General features: G+C 42.9%; 1 protein-coding gene across 1 annotated transcript in view; it reads left to right on the forward strand.

Annotated features, from left to right (window-relative positions):
• The window catches only part of Atp10b (ATPase phospholipid transporting 10B (putative)), a 108,462-nt gene that overhangs the window by 33,908 nt on the left and 53,903 nt on the right, over positions 1 to 20,651 (forward strand). Inside the window, exons 4-9 of the mRNA XM_029483189.1 lie at positions 4,849 to 4,934; positions 9,609 to 9,715; positions 12,603 to 12,734; positions 16,303 to 16,430; positions 17,131 to 17,383; positions 18,164 to 18,402. Of these exons, the coding sequence (XP_029339049.1) occupies positions 4,849 to 4,934; positions 9,609 to 9,715; positions 12,603 to 12,734; positions 16,303 to 16,430; positions 17,131 to 17,383; positions 18,164 to 18,402 (945 nt within the window). The remainder of the gene's footprint in view (positions 1 to 4,848; positions 4,935 to 9,608; positions 9,716 to 12,602; positions 12,735 to 16,302; positions 16,431 to 17,130; positions 17,384 to 18,163; positions 18,403 to 20,651) is intronic.

Genomic DNA, 20,651 nt, shown 5'->3' on the forward strand with positions numbered 1-20,651 from the left:
CGGATTTCTGAGTTCGAGGCCAGCCTGGTCTACAAAGTGAGTTCCAGGACAGCCAGGGCTATACAAAGAAACCCTGTCTTGAAAAACCAAAAAAAAAAAAAAAAAAAAAGTAAAACTGGAAGAACATGTAAGGGGTTTCCTGTCCTAACCTGTTCTCACTGTGACAATATGATCCAGCCAGATTGCTTTAGATTGCATTTCCTGGTGGCCTTGACAGTGGCCAGCTTGCTGTATCTGAGACAAAGGTCAGCAAAGAGTAAGACAACACAACCTGGGAAGTTATGACACCTTGACTTTTGGACCACTTTGTTTTGCTTTCAAAGGTACCAAATGGACACACCTGAGCAAGACTGGGAACTGGGTGTCGTTTATCGCTATAGAAATTGTTGTGTCAATACCCACTTCCTCCTCTCTGAATCTCTTTCCCTTTCCCCAAGATCCATGTCCTGATATCCAATAAATACTCAAAATCATGAAAGAGAAAAGAATGAATGCATGAGACCTCAACTTTGAAGACAGTTTTTGTGAGTCAGCTGTCCTAGTTTGCATTCTCGCCATAGTCAAGACATGACCAAAAGCAGTTGGGGTTAAAAAGAGTTTATTTCATCTTACAGCTTATTCATCATAAAGGGAAATCAGGACAAGAACTCAAGGCAGGAATAGAAGGAGAGATTATGGAGGGGTTCTGTTCACTAGCTTACTCCTCCTGGTTTGCTAACTTTACTTTCTTATACATCCTAGGACCACCAGCCCAGGGATGCCACTACCCACTGTGGGCCCTTCCAAATCAATCAAGAAATGCCCCACAGATTGTCCCATAGGCAAATCTGTTACATGCCAACCATGAGATGATGTTCTGTTTATTCTCAACTGTACACTTGCCCACACCTCCTAAATTTACCTTGGGAACTTATTAGCATGTGCCTGACAGAGAGAAAAATAGTCTGGCCTTCCCTAAAGCCCTGCAGAGACGTATACCCTCCTCTGAAAGAGGTTTATCTCTCCTTGTGCTTTGGTTGTAATCAGTGGGACTCTCATCAAAGAGCAGCAGCTTATGGGGGGGGGACAATTAAAAACAAGTATCTGCTTAGATTAACTTTATCCATCAAATAGTATAATCTGGAGGTTGGTGAGATGAGCCCTGTCCTACCTGGGAGGAGAATCAAAGTTGCTGAGCCTGGTTGATGTTAGATGGCCTGGTAATTACATACATCCTTTGGCAGTCACAAAAGCTTCCCTGGAGGAACCACATCTTGTCCTTACGGGAAGTAGGGCCACATGATCATGTTTAGAGGACACAGTATTGGGGGTTTGAAAGATAGTTCAATGGTTAAAAGAGCATGTACCGCTCTTGCAGAGAACTTAAGTTTGGTTCCCATAACCACAACAGAATGATCACAGCTGAATGTAACCCCAGCTCAAGGGGATACAACACTTTTTTTTTCATCTTAGGGTATCTTCATGCGCATGTACATATCACATACACATACTTTAAAAATAATAATAAACATTTGCAAAAGCAGGGCTCTTGTGTCTTCTGCATCTATTTTGGAGAGTGCAAGAAGGAACCAAGGACACAGGTAGCAAGAGAGGGAAAAACCAGCCCTCCACAAGATGAAGACAGAAGAGCCATGGGCAGTGCCTGAAAAGAAGGAGTCAGAGAAAAGACACAGCAGCTTTGCTCTGAGCAAGCACAGGGCAAGAGAGTCGACCTTCACCATGGCCATGGCCGGAGCCCCACAGGGCGTGATTCAGTGGCAACAGGGACTCCGAGCTGCTGCAGGATTATTACCTGCCACTCCTTTCTGAAACCCAGCAGTGAGCTGAGTGGTATGGGTCAGGACCAAAGCACATGGCTTAATCAAGAGTGCAAAAGCAGCCCACAAATTACAGCATGATTTGTCATCATCTCGGGACTCACTGTTTGTCCCTGAAAGAATCAATACCTGGAGGGACAAGAGCCATATTTTTAGAAACTCCTAGATGGGCAATTTATTTCAAGTGAGTAGAGAGTTTATTTATGTTGGCACCCCCATGGGTGTAATGGACAGTATATTTACACAAAGACAGGAAATGCTATCATTTCTTCTAATCAAATTGCCCCTTTGAACAGCTGTAGCTTACAACCCTGAATGACAAATTTACTCGCTCATATGTTCAAAACTCTACCCAGGAACCATGCCCGCTATGGTCTTCAGCATTGCTGCCTTCTGTTTGGATAGAATGATATGCATTGCAGAATTCTTCTGAATAGATTCTATCTTCTAAGGCACCAATGGGATAGGCAGGGCTGGTGATATTAGCTACATTCTACAGATAAAGAAACCAAGGCTCAAGTGTTAAATGCTTTGCTGAGCACTAGAGTTGGAAAGCAATATCTTACCATCTCTGGCTTATTTTACTCCTATTATACTATATCTGAAACAACTTCAAGGAGAGTTTCTATAGTCAAAACAAATGATACAAATATTCAATCAGAAAAGAACTAAAAGAAATAGTATATATGTGTGTGTGTGTGTGTGTATACACATTATATATATTCTATTTCAGGTGTTCATAAAAATATTTAAATTGACATTCAAACTGTTCAAGGCAGGCTGGGAAAGAGGGCTCAGTAAGTAACATGCTTGCTATAAGTACGTGAGGACATGACTTGAAATCCCAGCACCTATGTGAAAAGTTGGGCATAGCAGTGTCTGCCTGTCATCTCAGTGCTAGACAGAGTGGGCTGGAAAGAGCTAGATCATGTGGGCCAGCTGGACTAGTCTCATCCGTGATTCAGTAAGACACACTGTCTCAAAATAAATAAGGTATCAAACATTAAGGAAGGCATGAGATATTCACTTTTAACCTACACACATGCAACATACATGTACATCACATGCATGCATGTTGTTTGAAGGAGTATTTCAGATATAAGACCATGAACTCATTTTTGAAATGTAAAACTGTATATGAATACATGCATATGTATGTAGCTATTTCTAAGTCCTGGAAGTATTCTATACATACAGCATGTATAATAGAGAGGCATGTAGTTAGTGTGCCCATCACCCCTTATTTTACTGCTGTTGGTATTAAGACCCTGGCTTACTAAGTAGCCAGCTTAGCATTGAACTTGTGACTCTTCTGCCTCAGTGTTCTGAGAGCAGAAATTATTACCATTACCATGAAAAGCCCTTCCTTTCCCCCATATATTCCTGTGTCGTCCAGTATGGTAGCCACTAGCCACATGTAAATATTCAAGTTTAGTTTAAATTCCATTACATTTAAAAATAAATCTAGGACAAACCAGCATATTTCACATGCTCAGTGGCCACACTGGTGGCTTCCATAATGACAAAGCAGACTTAGATTGTCCATCACTGGGCAGCTCTATACTACCCACAAACCCAGAGATGCCAGAGAAACATCAGTACCACATGTTGCTTTTTTGTATTTTTTTTATTCTTTGACAGTGTCATACACTTATACCATGAATATTAATCATATCTACTCATGATTACCCTTTTCCAAGTCCTCCCCAGTGTCTTCAACCCAATCTCTCTCCCAACATCATATCTTTATTTACTGTTATTAATAACCCCTGAATCCAATTAGTGCTGCCCATATGTGCATGGCCTGCTTCATGAGAGGGAGGGATTTTAAGGCTGGTATTGTAAAATTTGTCAAAAACCTAGGGCTATGGCTATCATAGGCCTTAGACAAGCAAGAGTCTACAGTTATTTTTTGCTGAATGATCATGCTACCAAACTGCATTCCATGCCGTGTCCTTACACAGCTTGAGTCCCAAAACCCAACCTATGGCTAACAAGGAAGTGAAGACATGACAGAGACATGTACAGTAAAGCTGGGATCAAGTTATCTGGGCTCTGAGATGGGGAAGGTGTAGCACCCTGGAAGCTCAGTGTGTTTATCATGAACAACTGAACAAGGAAGTAGGTAAAATTAATTGCCTAGAGTTAAACAAGGAGGCTGAGTTATTATACACATATTAGCAAGGAGGTAGCATTATTGTATAAAGCTGAACAAGGAGGAAGGTTTAGCTAATCTTGGTGTGAGGGGTCTCTATAGGGCACCAGTCTGTAAACCATAAACCTGGGAAGGAGACTTATGTGAATACACTATCAACACTCACACTCACCAGAGGAAGGTTTAGCTGCTTCCCTGTGCCTAAGCATTGATCTCTTACATGGCTGTGCCCATGTTCACAACACACATTCGTTCAGAAATTCATTTACTCCTTACAATTCTAAACATTTTTTTTTTATATTCATAGATTGGTGCTATCCTCAACTGTGGTCAGGGAAGTTTCTTCTTATAGTGGGTGATGGTCAATGAGGAAACTCATGAGGTCAAAGCAACAAACACAAGAAACGGCAGAGCTGAATAGCTATGGGTGGGTCATCTATACAAGCCTCCCATGGGAGGGATTTTAAGCCTGGTATTTCTAACCTTGTGAAAAGCCTAGGACTATGGCGACCATAGGCTCTAGATAGGAATCTACAGCTATTTTAGCTGAATGTTCATGTTATCAGTACTCAGGGAACTTCATGGAAGAGGGAGGGAGCAAGACTGCATGAGCCTGTGGGCGAGAGGAGAGTTGTGCAAGACCGATTTGTGCTGCACCCACCTGCCTTTAATCTATACCCAACTCCGTGTTCTTATTGACTTCCCTCTTCTTAATGAGGAGGTATCTTTAACCTGGCATGCTTCAAGCGTCACGGTGTGACAAAGCACAGTGGCTGCATTTGTGATGCCCAGAGCAGTAATTAGCTTTCTTTGGGAGCCTATGCAGGCTAGATCCCTTTGATGCAACTGCCTCACAGGTCTTCTTCTCTTTCCCAGGAGGTGCGGTTCCAACCAGAGCACTTCCACAGTACCATCGTGTGTGAAAAGCCCAACAACCATCTCAGCAAGTTTAAGGGTTATATGTAAGTATCCAGGGCCCCTGGGCTACTAGGAACCATCTTCTCTTCTGTGGGAAAGTGTATTTCCTTGAGATGACTGGACCATTAAGATACCCAGATCCTAAGGTTACAGATGTTTGATTTTTACAGACTTGGTTACAGATGTCTGAGGTTTACAGACCTGGGCTTGTGTTATAGTTCTCCCAACAATAAACAGTGTGAGCTGGATCACTTTATTCACCTATGTGTTCCTTGGTTGCCATCTTTACAGAGTAAAATTTATAATACCTATATAGCAGGACTTCTCTTCCCTAAGAACCAAACTGTATATCATATGCAGAGCTCAAATTAGCAAAACTGCGCCAAAAATGCCCAGTTAGTCATTGATGTTTGTGTTAGAATTGTTGTTATTCTTCAACTTTGACTAAGCCTCAGAATTTTACTGTAATTCTGGCCCACGTCAAACAGCTGATCTATTTGCTATAAATAAATACAGTAAGAGTCAAGAGGATGGATATCAGTAAATGTCTAGTCTTCTCCAGTGCCACGGGAGATCTCAAAAATACCATCTTATGTGGTCTTTACAGCCACCAAGGAAGTAGGGACCATGGTCTCCATGTCTCAGATGGAGAATCTTATGCTCTAGACTTTTGAATTCACCCAACATTTCACAGCAGGTAGCAAACATCTCCAAATTGATGTGTTTTCAATTCCCTGCTTCCCACAGCTCAGTTGTGTTGTGCCCACTCCTTACCAATAGGGTTCCAGTCTACTGGGATGGTTCTTCTTTCCCAGACTCCTACTCAGCCCATGTGTGATATGAGGAGGAATGTGAGAGAGAGAAAAGAAGAACACAGAAGATGCATACAGTACCCTTGAAGCTATTTATCTTTTAAATGCACAGTAAGGGATAATGAGAGAAATATGGGAACTGGGGAAGAGTCCTTTGTATGCATCTATCATGGAAAAATCTGTTCATTGTTTCTGGCAAGCCCAATACCCCTCCTGCCTGAGTTGCTGGATTTGGTTGCTCCAAGGCACCTGTACCTTGAACCAATCTCCTTATTCTACTAGAGATGAGACTCATGGCCTGGTTTTCCCCTTGGCTCTTTCTCCATCGAACTCATGCTACTAACACGTGTCCTGTCTCACTGTCACTGCAGCCTCAGGCCTTCCTACCCACATGGACTTCAGATAGCACTGTCCAGCACCACTCATCTCAGGGCCCCTTTGTTCTGGCTGCTGCTCCTAGAGAACTGTCTTCCCTCAGCCTCCAGGCCTTGAAGAGAAACCTTGAAGTCTAACTAGCCAGGCCATGGGCAACCCCAAAATTATAAAAGATTCTACCATCTTGGCCTATATCCCCACCTATGTCAGACAAGTAGACAACTTTTAGGCCCAGCACCCATAAACCAAATGTCTAATAATTCTGTATACCAGAAGCCTTTATGGATCTCCTTAAGTTAGAAATCCCCTGTTATTACACAGGTTAGCTAGAAGATGAATAGCTTATTCTACTTGAAGATAATGAGCTTGAAACTTTACATGCAACCATTTAGGCTGTGGTGGGAGTAGTTCAATTAATAGAGTCTTTATCTAGCATATACAAGATCCTGAGTTCAATCCCCATCACCATATAAATTGGAGATGGTGACATGTCAATTTAATTCCAGCACTTAGTAGTTGGAGGTAGGCCAGGAATGCCTTTAATCCAAGTACTTAGGAGGCAGAATTTGAAGATTTCTGAGTTTAAAGCCAGCCTGGTCTACAGAGTGAATTCCAGGACAGTCAAGGCTATACAGAGAAACCCTGTCTTGAAAAACCAAAAGAAGGAGAAGGAGAAGGAGAAGGAGGAGGAGGAGGAGGAGGAGGAGGAGGAGGAGGAGGAGAAGGAGAAGGGACACATTGTCTCAAAAAAATAATTGATTAAACAAATGAATCTCCATAGGACCACAGTTCTCAGTCTGAGACAATATCCTTCTCCTTAATCAGGAATCTTTGGCAATGTCTGAAGGCAGTGTTGGTTGTCATGGTGGAGAGCTATGCCACTGTTCTTTTGTAGACAGAGGCCAGGATGCCACCCAACACCCTACAATATATAAGACAACCCCACAACAAAGAAATTGCCTGCCCAACTGTTAATGTGAAGACATAAATGCTGCATGTTGACCATGAACATCTCTGTTCACAAAGAGTGCTCAATGGAAGAATAGCCACGCGTCAGCTAAACCTTTTTCCCCATCTATTCAAAAACGGATACTGTGAGAGAGAGAGAGAGAGGGAAGCTGGCTATCCCTGTGCTATTACATCAGGCTGTCATAAACTACAAGCTGCAAACAGTCTGTCACCTGCAATCCAGAATCCCAAGATATTAGGTGTTTAGCCCTTGGGGAAAAAAATCTCAGCCTCTGTAAGCTTTAGATTTTATAAAATGACCCTGCTAACCTTCCAGAGCCATGCACAATCATGTAAGTGAATACAGTTTATAATCAGAATAAGGAATTGTTAACATTTAAAAAATTGATGTTGAACACTGTGGCACATGCCTGTAATCTCAGTCAGTGTGAGGTTAAGGAAAGATGATCATAGTTCAAAGACAGTTTGAGCTATATAATAAAACTATATCAAAAAAGACAAGCTTTATCAATTATACATCTGACAGAGGATCAGTCAATGCTCACCAGAGAAGTTTCTTCTTTCAGAAGGTGGTAATTAACACAGAGACCTATACCTAGACTATGCAGAGAGAGTTTGAAGCACTCAGCCTTAAATGAGATGTCTTTATCAAACCTCAAGGCTCAGGGATCTATGTGGAAGGAAGTACAGAAATATTTTAAGAGGCAGGAGTAGTGATAAGTCCAAAGAAAAAGCATCTTCCAGATACAGTGACCCTGCGGCACATATGGATCCATGGAGATGGGGACAGCATGCATAAGACCTACGACAAGTTCAAAAATCGCCGGGCGGTGGTGGCGCACGCCTTTAATCCCAGGACTTGGGAGGCAGAGGCAGGCGGATTTCTAAGTTCGAGGCCAGCCTGGTCTACAAAGTGAGTGCCAGGACAGCCAGGGCTACACAGAGAAACCCTGTGTCGAAAAAAAAAAAACAAAAACAAAAACAAAAAAACAAGTTCAAAAATCCTAGCATAGAAAGGCAGAAGTGGACTCAAAGTCACACCCCCAAACAGGAAGCTGTTTGTAATTGATACGCACTGGGAGTTTTCTTCAGCTGAGTGCACTGAGCGTATCAACTACACTTCAGGGCAGGCCCTATGCACAGGAGTAGTTAGCCAAGCCAAATAGAGTCCACCTTTTTAGTATTCTTTTCATTTTCACATTTTGTTGATATTTTTTTTGTTATTTGGTATTTGTTTTGATTTTTGGTTTTTTGTTTTTGTTTTGTTTCTTTGAAAGAGATAGAGAAAAAACATGAAGTTACGTGGAAGAAGCTGTGGAGAGGCTTTGGAACAGCTTGGGAAGGGAAAAGAATTTAATCAAAATAGACTGTATGAAAATGAGTTAAGCCAACACATTTTTTAAAAGACAATCTTTTGATCAATCAATGGGCATATGTTGCGTATGAGCTCAGCATGAAAGAGCAAGCTATTTTAAAATCAAAGACATAGTCTGCCTCTTAGGAGAGCTATGAATTTGCCTCCACTTTCCTTTCTCTAAAGTGGATATGATAGCATGACCTGGCTTATAAACTGCCTTCAGCTTCAGTAACACAGAGAAAAAGTCATAGATGCACAAAGGAAAATGAGGCATTGATGAACCGCTGGGAGAAGGGACGCAGTGTTAGGATTGCTGCTCTCCTGGATTCAGTGTTAGGATTGCTGCTCTCCTATCCCCTTGGCAGCTCTAGAATGTTACTTTTAAACCTGCTGAAATCCCAGGGAAAAAGGAATTGAGTTAGAATGCCATGCTGAAGGTCATAAATGGAGTCATTATGCCTCAGAACTTTCTAACATGAAGTGGAAAGCTGAAATACTTCCTGAGGCTGGAGGAGGAAAGGTACTTTGCTTCCTCTTTAAGAATCTGCCTCCTGTAGTAAGACAAAGGGTCAATGTGCTCTCCTAGGAGGCTTACATACTTAATGAGAGGCTGAGTAATGGAAGGAATGTATATAGCAAGAGAGACCCAGTGTGGGAGGGAGCTCAGATGTGAGAAGGCTGTAACCCACCCCCTCTTGCTTTATTTTACTCTCTAAATCTGTGTCATGATACAAAAGACAGGAAGATCTGGCATCTTCCATGGACCAGGATGCTCACCTAGTGTGGTTCCTATCCCCAGCAGCTAGACTTGGTGGGTTGGGGTGGTGGCCACAGTCCAAGGGAGACACAGCACCAAACCTGGAAGGCCCAAAAGCTCATTCCTTGCATTTTATCCCTGCAACCAATTTGAGGGTAAGAATTAAAGGCTGGGATTTTTCTTGTCACAGCTCTGTCTCTAATGTGAGCTAATTAAGCATTCTTCAGAAGGAACAATTTCCTCTGATGGTCCAACATCACCCAGCCCCCCCAGCAGCAATGATGACATTCGCCTGGACATAGAATTGGGACTCCCAAGAGCAGCCATGGTTCCTGAAACAGGGGAATGAATTGCTTTCATTCACAGCTTCCAGTTCCATTATACTGATCAGAAATCACATAAGGAGACCAGCAGAAAACACACCCTGACCTTCTCTCCTCATTCCCAGGGAGCATCCTGATCAGACCAGGACTGGCTTTGGCAGCGAGAGTCTTCTGCTCCGAGGCTGCACCATCCGAAACACCGAGGTGGCGGCTGGCATTGTCATCTACGCAGGTCATTTTCTCTATATGGTTTCTTTTTCAACCTGCCTCCCCTCTCCAGCCTCTCTAACTTCATCTTCAGACAATGGCAACTTGCAGGAGTTCCTAGGGGCAGCACCATGCGACTTTTCATTTCTAAGCTAAGCTTGCAGAGGTTGGCGGCGACAGGAGCTCACTCACTCAGTTCATAGAAGATAGAATGAGATATGAGTCAATACCATGTATCCCACCAGATAGGAAGAGGGACTCAGTTCATCACTCCAGTGGTGGCTTGGGGACATAAACATGGGCAGGTCTTTATAATAACTCCACAAACGGATAGCTTCTCCCTTCATGGCTCAACTTTCCTACTTCCCTGTTTAAGAAGAGCATCTGTATCTTCTTTATAGACTCCTGAGAATCAAACAGCCTATCCCATGCAAGTCACCTAGTGCTGTATCTAGTGAAGGGAAGGCTTGCTGAACTCCAGTTACTGGTGGCTTTGTGGGGTTTTTTATTAGTTATAATTTTAATGTTTTCTTTATTCACTGTTTGGTTCTGGATGTGGAGACATTTTCATTACTATACATTGCTATATACTACAATAACTGAGGCAGGAGCTAATTTTAGCTCACAGTGTGAGGAGGTGTAAGGACCCAACACGGGTATTGATTAGCTCAGCTCTAGTTAGGAATTGCATCATATCATGATGGGACAATCCTCTTGTCACAAAGAGCCAGAGAGAGTTTTCCAGAAGAATAAGCTCTAGAGGTATGTGCTCCTCACAGAAAATATTTATCGGACCCCCTACTTACCTGTAGCTAATAGACTCTAAGTGTAGGTTTATTACACATACACACACACACACATGCACACACACACACACACACACGCACACGCACACGCACACGCACACACACACACACACACACATTATCCCATTTTGCAGCTGAGAAGTTCAAGTGCAGAAGAATCCATTTGCCTGAGGCCCCACGTCTCTTGAGATGAATTTCCTGTGAACCAGGGTCAGATGTACACAGAGCATGTCCCAACTCTAACCCCTCTCCTAACTGCCTTGCCTTTGACCTCACTTACTGCCAAAAGAATGGAGTGGTCTCAGATGGTGAGGACCCTGGGAGGTGAGCTTGAGGCACATATTGGGAGATGGATGCAGCAGGCTGTGCCCATCATTGTCAGAGCCCATCACAGCTGCAGTACCTCTGATCTAATTTAATAATCAGAGCTCGTTCATTCCCGCTGTTGTTGATATCTTGAATCCTCAAGACAAATAACTCAGTAGCCTTGTAGCCATCTCTTCTGGAACGGGCATACTGTTTTGTTTTGTTTTTTTAATTTTACACACACACAAATACAAGTAACACATCTCGCTTTGACAGGTGCTGAGCACACACAGACATTAAAATCCAGCAGCTCCTAAGAAGAGTCACAGTCTGAAGGCCACATGTTAGTTTCTCAGCACCTCCCCTGAAGTTCCCTGGGCATCACAAGTTGGTGGAAAATGGGAGCCTGGCTTCCCAGGCGATTCCAGTGTTAAGTTATCCTTTCCCGTTGGATAAGTTCCTTCTAGCCTGATCCTCAGTTTCCCCAGCTAGAAAAGAAGTAACCAGGAAAACTGATAGTCTTCCAAGTTTGGCTTTTTTTTTTTCCTTTGAGCAAGATATGATGTGGAAGTGTAGCTGGTAAATAGTAGGGTGAGAGATTTTGGCTCCACTTCTCTTCTGCATGAAGTGTCAGCACCTTAGACACAAGGAAATAAACAGGGAAATTACTGGCCCCAGATCATCCTCCTGGAGGCCCCTTGCACATGCATTTCTTCGCTCTAAATCTCTCTTCTCTGAAGAGTGAACTCTTCTTTCACTCTTTTTTTAATATATATTTTTTATTAGGTATTTTCCTCATTTACATTTCCAATGCTATCCCAAAAGTCCCCCATACCCTCCTCCTAATCCCCTACCCACCCACTCCCACTTTTTGGCCCTGGCATTCCCCTGTACTGAGGCATATAAAGTTTGCAAGTCCAATGGGCCTCTCTTTCCATCTTTTGATACATATGCAGCTAGAGTCAAGTGACTCTCTCCAAAGAAGCTCTTGCTGATCACTTGTCTACCTGCCACCGTGTGTCTACCTTAGCCCTTTGGCTACTGTGATCATTGATCTTGGGGGACTTGTTTTGTTTTGTTTTGTTTTCTAATCAAGCAGGGATAGTTTATTGTACACATACCTCAGGACTGATGGACCAGAGACACAGGTCAGGTTCAGGAGCTGAGACTGTGACCCCAAGTAGGAATGCTACAGATCTTTTAAACTTGTAATCCACAAACATCTGTACCAAGTTATCCCACCAGTCAGGATTCAGGGAGAGGGGCCTTCCTTAGAAACATGTGTTTGTGATACACTTATCTTGCTCCCACTGGTTGGCTTTTTCAACTGTGGCAGGGCAAATGAATAGCTACACTGATCTTATTGGTTTGTGTCTCCACCAGACAGTGAGCCACCTGTTATATTATTATATCCTACCATGAGCCTAAAAGAGCTGAAAGATCATGTTCTATGCAAATTAGAAGAGGATCCCTTTCTCCAGACAGCACTGTCATGCTAACCACGCAGATGAGTAGTATCTAAAAATAAGGGGGTTCTTTCTAGAGTGATGCAATGTGTATCCCATAGCATAGGAGGTCTGGTGCTGTCCACCACAATGCCTGGCATGGAGATGATGCTCAACAACTGAGTCCTCCTGACTGACTATGTGAGGTCTGATGACTGACTATGCGAGGCTTCTGCTACCTGTTCTGAGCAGACTTTCTGAAGCAGGACAGGTTCAACATAGCAAATGAAACCTCGCTTTTATTAAAAGCTCCTGTAGGAACCAAGAAACTGATTTTTCCAATTTTCTCTCAAAGGCCATGAAACAAAAGCCATGCTGAACAATAGTGGCCCCCGATACAAACGCAGCAAAATCGAGCGGCGCATCAACACAGATATCTTCTTCTGCATCGGCCTCCTCTTCCTCATGTGCCTCATTGGAGCTGTAGGTATGGGATGTTCTGCAAAAGGCAACACAGAAATCTGTTTCTTTGGGCAAGTCACAATTCTGAGCTTTAACTTCCTAAAAGAAAAATCAAGTCCATATTGCCTACTTTAGTGGGGTACTATGAAAATTCCCTGAAAGTGCATATGTTCTTAAATATATTAGCAATACTGTCGATCACTGATTGGTTAAAAATATCTCCTGGAACCCAAGTGTTCTCTGAGCATGGAAGGATAGTAGATGAGTGACTCACAGGACTGACCCTTGAAAAGCCCACAATCTGCCTAGGAGGTGTCAAACAGGAACAGACTCAAAAGCTCAGCCTATCCTACTCAACAGAGGACAGTCCATGGCTACTGCATTAGTTGTCTGCTGTTGAAGTGAAATTAACTCATACCGAGAGGTTCAAAATAGCAAAAATTCTCTTTGCAGAATTCTGCCCTTAACATCAGAAGTCCAATTTTATTGGGTTAAGGTCATGATTTCTGCAGATATGAGTCTTTCTGAAGAGACAGAAGGAGGAATCCAGTCCTGTCTGTGGGTTTCTAGAAGCTTTTTGCTTGTCTCTGTTGCTAACAAGAGCAGTATCCTTTAGTCTCTGTTCACATCTCCCCAGCCTTGTCTATAGTATCTCCCTTTATAAACACATTTGTAATTACATCCTTGAACCCACCAAGAGAACCCAGGCTACTCCTCATTTCAAATTTCATGAGCTAATCACATCCGCAGATTCCTTTCTGCCTCATAAAACAGCCTCTTTCCAGGACCCACAGGTTAGAACGTATGTAGAAACAACAGTGAGAGCACTGAGAGCAGTCTTTCCTGGAGAGGTACCTGCTCTAACTTGTTCCTAGATGAGGTAGATATTTGGTACAGAAGATAGGTGGCAGACAAAGTTCAGGAGAACAATGAGGCAGGGAATTCTAGGGACAGAAAGACTGTACTTAGCCACATGAGCAGTGAGGAAGGCACAGAGGTGGGAGGAGAACGACTGCACACAGACAGCAGTTACCTATCTAGTGCATAGGAGCAAGGTCAAGCTTCAGAAGGCACAGCAGAAGTGAGCGAAAGCCATTTAAGTTGATCTTCAGAGCAGAGACAAGAAAGGGTCCTTCATGGAGCTCTTAACAATCATCTTGAATCTATGGCTGGTTCACAGAAAGCTAAAGGAGACCCCATAATCAATCACAGAAGATCGAGAAGAAAAACTGATGACCCTGGTCTAGAAAGCAGTAATGATGTTTGCTGCCAGCCTTATTTTTAAAATATTTAAAATCTCTAGAGAGAGAGAAAGAGAGAGAGGGAGGGAGAGAGAGAGAGAGAGGGAGGGAGAGAGAGAGAGAGAGAGAGAGAGAGAGAGATCTAGTGTGTCAGTATAGTGAGGCACTAGAGCTTGTCTCACTGAGATCAGGAGTGTTTATTTAATGTACCTCCCATGGGAGTCTAACAGCTGTGCCTGAGTAGGTAGCTCACAGCTGGAAAGGCAGCAGAAGAAGACAGAGGAAACCATAGCAAGAACACAACTCCTACCCATGCCCATACGGCCATTGGAGCTATGTCTCCAGATTGAGTAGATTTTTCAGACATACTAGAATTAAAAGGACATTTGAGATCACTGTGTCTCCAGGAAGAAAAAAAAGTTAGTGATTCCATGGTCATGCAGAGATAAGGCACAGGCCACCTGGAATTAGCTTTGCTGGCTCTCCAAAATGATAAAGAGAGAATAGCAATGGAGAAGGGGGCAAATAGCCACTTTTATGAAACAGGACTCTTTGCTGCCTTACTAAAGCATAGCCTATGAAGAGGAGAAAGTTCTCCCATGCAACTGTTATTCCAAGGTTCCTTACCAAGTGTTCTCTTTGTCTTTATATCAAGGTGTGTCTTCCTGCTTTGCCCATAATGCCCTTACACACACACACACACACACACACACACACATACACACTGGCCCAGGCTCTAAGACCCCTGGGGCCACCTGTTTCACTTGCTAGCTACTCTGACTTCCTCAGCTCTCTCATCTTTCTTACTGTAGTGCCCCCTCCTCTGTGCAAGCCTGTGCTCTATACTATCGCCATGAAATTATAGCATGTCTGTAATTCCCCTGTCTTCCCAATTGACTATGAAGAATATGGCCCAGTTTCAGCAGGTGGTAGGGGGATGCTTCGGGCAGGATGACATATTCTTTATGTGACTCTACAGTTTGTGTCCTGAAGCTAAGAATGTTTGGTTTAGTTAAGATTTATTCCACATCACAGTCCATTATTAAGGAAAGTCAGAGCAGAAACCTGGAGGTAGGAGCTGAAGCAGAAGTCATGGTGGAGTGCTACTTACTGCCTTCTTCTTCATGGCTTGCTCAGCCTCATTTCTTATACCATCCAGGACTATCTGCCCCTGGATGGTATCACCTCAGTGAGCGGGCACCTCCCACATCAATCATCAATCAAGAAAATGTACCACAGATTTGTCCATAGGCAAATCTAGTAGGGGAATTTTCCCAGTTGAGGTTTACTCTTCTTTGTTTTAAAGCTGACAGAAAACTAGCCAGCATAGAATTCTGTACAATAGATTATTCCAGTTTCACAATAGGATAGGATAGCTATCACTAATTAACATTCCAGGACATTCATGTAGCTCACCTTACATAATCCTGTGATAATGGGTTATCACCCCTTTATCAAATAAGGAAACAAAGAGTTCAAAGTATTTAAGGTGTGAGTTCTGTGGAACTCACATAACATCTTATAGCACTCTGTGTTCTGGCACATACACCCTCATGGACCTTCAGGGTCATGGTCCTTTGTTTAGTGGGAATTATTAATATCAAAACCCAGGACAGATGCAAATAATAATTTGATATAGGAGGGAAGATTGGGAAGAATTCGGTGGCGGATGCCTGGATTTACAGGTGGATAGGAGAAGGAAAATGGGAGGACAGATGGGTCAAGATGGCCCAACCACACACTTCTTACAACATGACAGAAAACTACATGTCCCATCAAAATATAGGTCATCTTCAGGCTAATCTTCCCCAGTAAAAAGAGAATTAGTGTCCCTCATTCCATCAAGGGGCTAAAGAATAAAGAATGGGGTACAGGAAGGACCACTGTCAACTGAGGGAAGAGAGGGGGAGGAGCAGACAGCACTGTGTCATGTGGAATAAGAATGGGCTCTTCCAGGGGCTCTCGCAAAAGCTATTGCCAGGCTATGAGATATGTACCTCTAGCTAGACTGCCTTGTCAGTCCTCAGTGAAGGGGATGTGTCTAGACTCGCATCCAGACTTGATGTGCCAGAGTAGAGGGATACCCAGGGCCCCCACCCACCCACTCAAAGGAGAAATGGAGGGGGATGGAGGGAAGGATTGTGGGAGGGGGTAGCAGAAAGGGGGGCAGTGAGCAATATGTAAAGTGAATAAATTACATACATACATACATACATACATACATACATACATAAATAAATAAATAAATAGAAATGGGCTCTTCAAGTACCCACTCAGAACTGTCTAAAGGTACCTGATAACTTAAGGACTAAGGAGAGATTGTGTCTCAAGCCTAGTTTTGCTTCTTCTCAGGCCACAGCCTCTGGAACGGTACCTTTAAAGAGCATCCTCCCTTTGATGTGCCAGATGCCGATGGGAACTTCCTCTCTCTTGCCCTTGGAGGCTTCTATATGTTCCTCACAATGATCATCTTACTCCAGGTAGGAGCTCTCTAACTCTACAGCTTTAAAAGAAAATAAGTGCTAGCCTCAGAAAGAAGTAACAAGGACAAGATGGGAAGATCGTTACCGCTTTCTGATAGACTATCAAGTATTCACATTGAAGGTAATGTCAAGACAACCCCTCAGAGAGCTGCTGGAGAGGGTTTAAAGAGTGAGGCAACAACATGTGTGCATCCCTTTGCCAGATACAGAACAGGAAAACCACTAAAACCCATGACCAAAGGAAAATTAAACAGCACAGGGAGCTACCAAGGACTCTCACCCCAAGAGTTAGGGATAGAAAAGAATCAGAAGTTAGATTAATCCATCAGGCACTGGACTAGTGAACATAATCAGCAAAAACCTGAACACTCACAATGGTGCCTGTGAATCTCCATGATATAGAGATCTGAAAATCTCAGAGGTCTCTCAAAGGTGGTGCTAGAACTTCTATACTCCGTCATGCTGTGGTGAACAACCAGTGAGGAGTGTCTGCCTCACTCCAGGCAACAGGGACTGAGGAGGCATGTCTCCTCTCCATTTGCCCTGGGGATTCCAAGAGACACATAATTTCTCAGAAAAAAAATCATGTTGTGAGCTGTCCTCATCTTTTTTCAAATGCCTTTGTTACCCAATGTTGAGGATCTGGGAGCAGGGATCAAGCCAGTTTATGACACAGTGTAAATCTATCTCCCCTCAGGTGTTGATCCCGATCTCCTTGTATGTGTCCATTGAGCTGGTAAAACTTGGGCAAGTGTTCCTCCTTCACAACGACCTTGACCTATATGATGAAGAAACTGATTTGTCCATTCAATGCCGAGCTCTAAATATTACAGAGGACCTGGGCCAGATCCAGTACATCTTCTCTGACAAGACAGGGACCCTGACGGAAAACAAGATGGTGTTCAGGCGTTGTACCATTGTGGGCAGCGAATATTGTCACCAAGAAAATGGTATGAGGGTCCATAAGTGCCCTGCTCTCTTAAGAGAACAGGGGAACAAGGACACTATCCTGATCCAATCCCCCCAATACACACACAGAGAGAGAGAGAGAGAGAGAGAGTTCTGTGGCATTTTGGCAAGTTTCTTTACCCCTCAACACAGCAAAGTATGTTTACATCAAAGATGGGCTAAGGTGGAATGGATCCCAACTGTGTATCAGTCATGAAGCCAGGCTGAGAAATTTCTTCAGTGATATTACCTGGTGTGTCAGAGCAGATCTAGATATAGGTACAGGGTCAAATTTGGCATATTTAGAAAATGCCTTCCATTTTAACAGATGTCTTAGATTTCACCAAGTCAGTGTTTTGGTTTAGAACGTGAACCAGTCTGGACTGTTAATTTTCATGTCTGAAGGTAACCTATAGAACTAAATAGTACACACACACACACACACACACGATAAAGAGAAAGCAGGAGATATTATAGATGACTCTATCCACTTTACTATGGTGATCATTCACCATTTACATGGGAGCCTCTTATTTCTTTTTAATAATGTAAAGGCTACTGCTACAGGTACCCAGCTTGCTAGTCATTGTTACAAATTAGGTTACTAAATCTTCAAAATGATCCTGAGTTGGAGTCAAAGAACAAGGTCACATACTTTCTCCAGTCTAAGCAACCCAGATACAGTTTTCCATAAAACTTTCTTACACTCTACCCCAACCCCTGAAGTCTAGCATCCCCCAAACACAGCTCAGCCAGGACATGACAAGATTCCTTTCTTACAGCCAAAAGACTGGAGATGCCAAAGGAGCTGGACTCAGATGGTGAGGAGTGGGCCCAGTACCAATGTCTGTCCTTCCCACCTAGATGGGCCCAGGGCTCAACAACGATGAGAAGCCAAGGAGGTGCCCAGCCTCTGAGAAGATGCTATAGTGCCCGCGTTCCTATACAGAGCCACTGCCGACAAAGATCTGTGGGGAGGTGGGAAACCTCACAGCCTCCTGTGGCCTTCAGCAGCTCAATAGTAAGTACCTGCCTGTATTCACTGAATCACAAACAAATTATGTCAGGAAAATAAGACAAGGCTCTAGGATATAGCAGAGCCTCTATAATCCTGATTAGTTGGGGTCAAGAGTGTAGCTTAGTTGGAAGAGTGCTTTCCTAGCAAACATGAGACCTGGCTTTCATCCCAGCACCTCATAAACCAAGTAAGATATTGCACACCTATAATCCCAGAACTTGCTACTTAGTGAGTTTGAGGCCAGACCAAGTTACATGAAACCCTGTAATTAATTTTAAAATATTAAAGTGTGAAGAGTGCTCAAAATGGTGCTCACACAATGTTCGGTCAGCATATACTTGTCATTTCCAAATGTTGTATATTCCACATGTTCCACGTTTGGAAACTTGGAGGTTCTTTAATTTATCCTCTTCTGCAAATGGAATTAGAAGCATCCCCTGTACTAATTCAGGGTTTCCTCATGGCAATGATTAGCTTGAATTAAAGAATCCATCCCACATGGCTGGCACACTCCTCAGTTCCCCGGGACCCCTCCCTCCTCCATTTGTCAGGGCCATGGCTAAGAGCCAGCAGCCTCCTCATTATGCACGCTTTTCCAATTATAGAGCTAAAAGAAAGAATAAATATTTGTTATGTGTGTACTTCCATAAACTAGAAAGATAAAAGGCTTAGGTCTTTTAGGCTTTGTGCACTTGAAGAAAGGTGAGAGAAAATATTTTAGCAGGAGTCAAAAAGGAATTTTAAAGAGCTGGGAAGTGAATATCTATATCCAAATTGTCTAGCTGCTTCTGTCCCTTAGATTACTTCCGTGTTTCCGGTGTGAGAGTTATACTTTGTTCTGACTTTTTTCTTTTCATTTTTGATCCCTTCAAAGTCATTGCTAGACATCCAATAGCAAATGAAGACTCCGAACTCAGTCTCTCAAATTGCACAGCAGTCCCTGGAGGTCAAGGCCAGAGCTGGAGTCTGCTGACTCCTGCTCCACTCCTTCCTCTACACATATTCAGAAACATAGCATCACAAATCCTAGAAAATGCCACAGTGTGGACCTGGAGAGATGGCTAAGCAGTTAAAGAGTTCTTGCTGCTCATACAGAGAACCAAAGTTCTGTTCCCGGAACCCTCTTCTTTAATTCTACACCTCTGAGTGAAGTGCTCTTCTAAATTTTTATATGATATTTTTTCAGTTACTTAAATGAAGTCTCATTGGACCTAGTCTCTATGTCTTTGGAACTTCACAGTTCTAGATATGGCAGTCATCTTATGTGTCTAATAATGAATGCCCCCAGTCCCAAGGACATAGGGAAGGAGATTGGAAGCATTCTGGCAGCAGTGATTTAAAAAGCAAAACAAAAAAAAATCTCTTCTAGTCAATATAAATTTGATAGAGGACCCTTAGCTGATGGCAATGGGCGAGATGGTCTAACCCCAAACTGTCCCTATAACATAGACTATGGTGTTCTGCACTGGCTAGCGGTTTCTAAAACAAGTTCTACATTCATTCCAGAGCAATAAGGAAAGCAGATAATGAACTCACTGCCTATGACATGGATAGAAAGAGACAGTGATATGTTCTCTTCATGTATAGCCAAGAATCTGGTATTAGTAAAACATCATCTTTGGGTAATTGTTCAGGAAGGGGCTGGACAATAAGTCTGAAAAGATAGGTGTATAGCTATGCTGTTGGCTTATTAATTCATAATATGATTAATCTCTTTTTATCCCTTTTTTAATCACCTGAAAATACATAAAATTCTTACTAGGATGTTCCCAAAATCAAATAAGGCAATGTTTATGCTGACCTCAAAATCCTGTTCAGTTACAAATCAAGCCCATCTTGGTCTCCAGCCTCAGGTTTTCATCTCAGCTCTATTATGAGTAAGCTTACTTAACACTCAGCAAACAGAGTGAATTGGAATCATAGCCACCCCCTTCATTAAATTATGGGCAATTCTGATTCATCCTATTTCTAAGACAGACAGACAATTAGTGCACATTTGAAGTGACCTTTCTAAAGAAAAGTTCTTATTTGATGTCATGACCTGCTGGGTGGTGGTGGTGCACACCTTTAATCCCAGCACTTGGGAGGCAGAGGCAGGCAGGTATCTGAGTTCGAGGCCAGCCTGGTCTACAGAGTGAGTTCCAGGACAGCCAGGACTATACAGAGAAACCCTGTCTTGAACGAAAGAAAGAAAGAAAGAAAGAAAGAAAGAAAGAAAGAAAGAAAGAAAGAAAGAAAGAAAGAAAGAAAGA

This window comes from Mus caroli, chromosome 11, assembly GCF_900094665.2.
Source record: "Mus caroli chromosome 11, CAROLI_EIJ_v1.1, whole genome shotgun sequence".
Taxonomy (NCBI): Eukaryota; Metazoa; Chordata; class Mammalia; order Rodentia; family Muridae; genus Mus; species Mus caroli.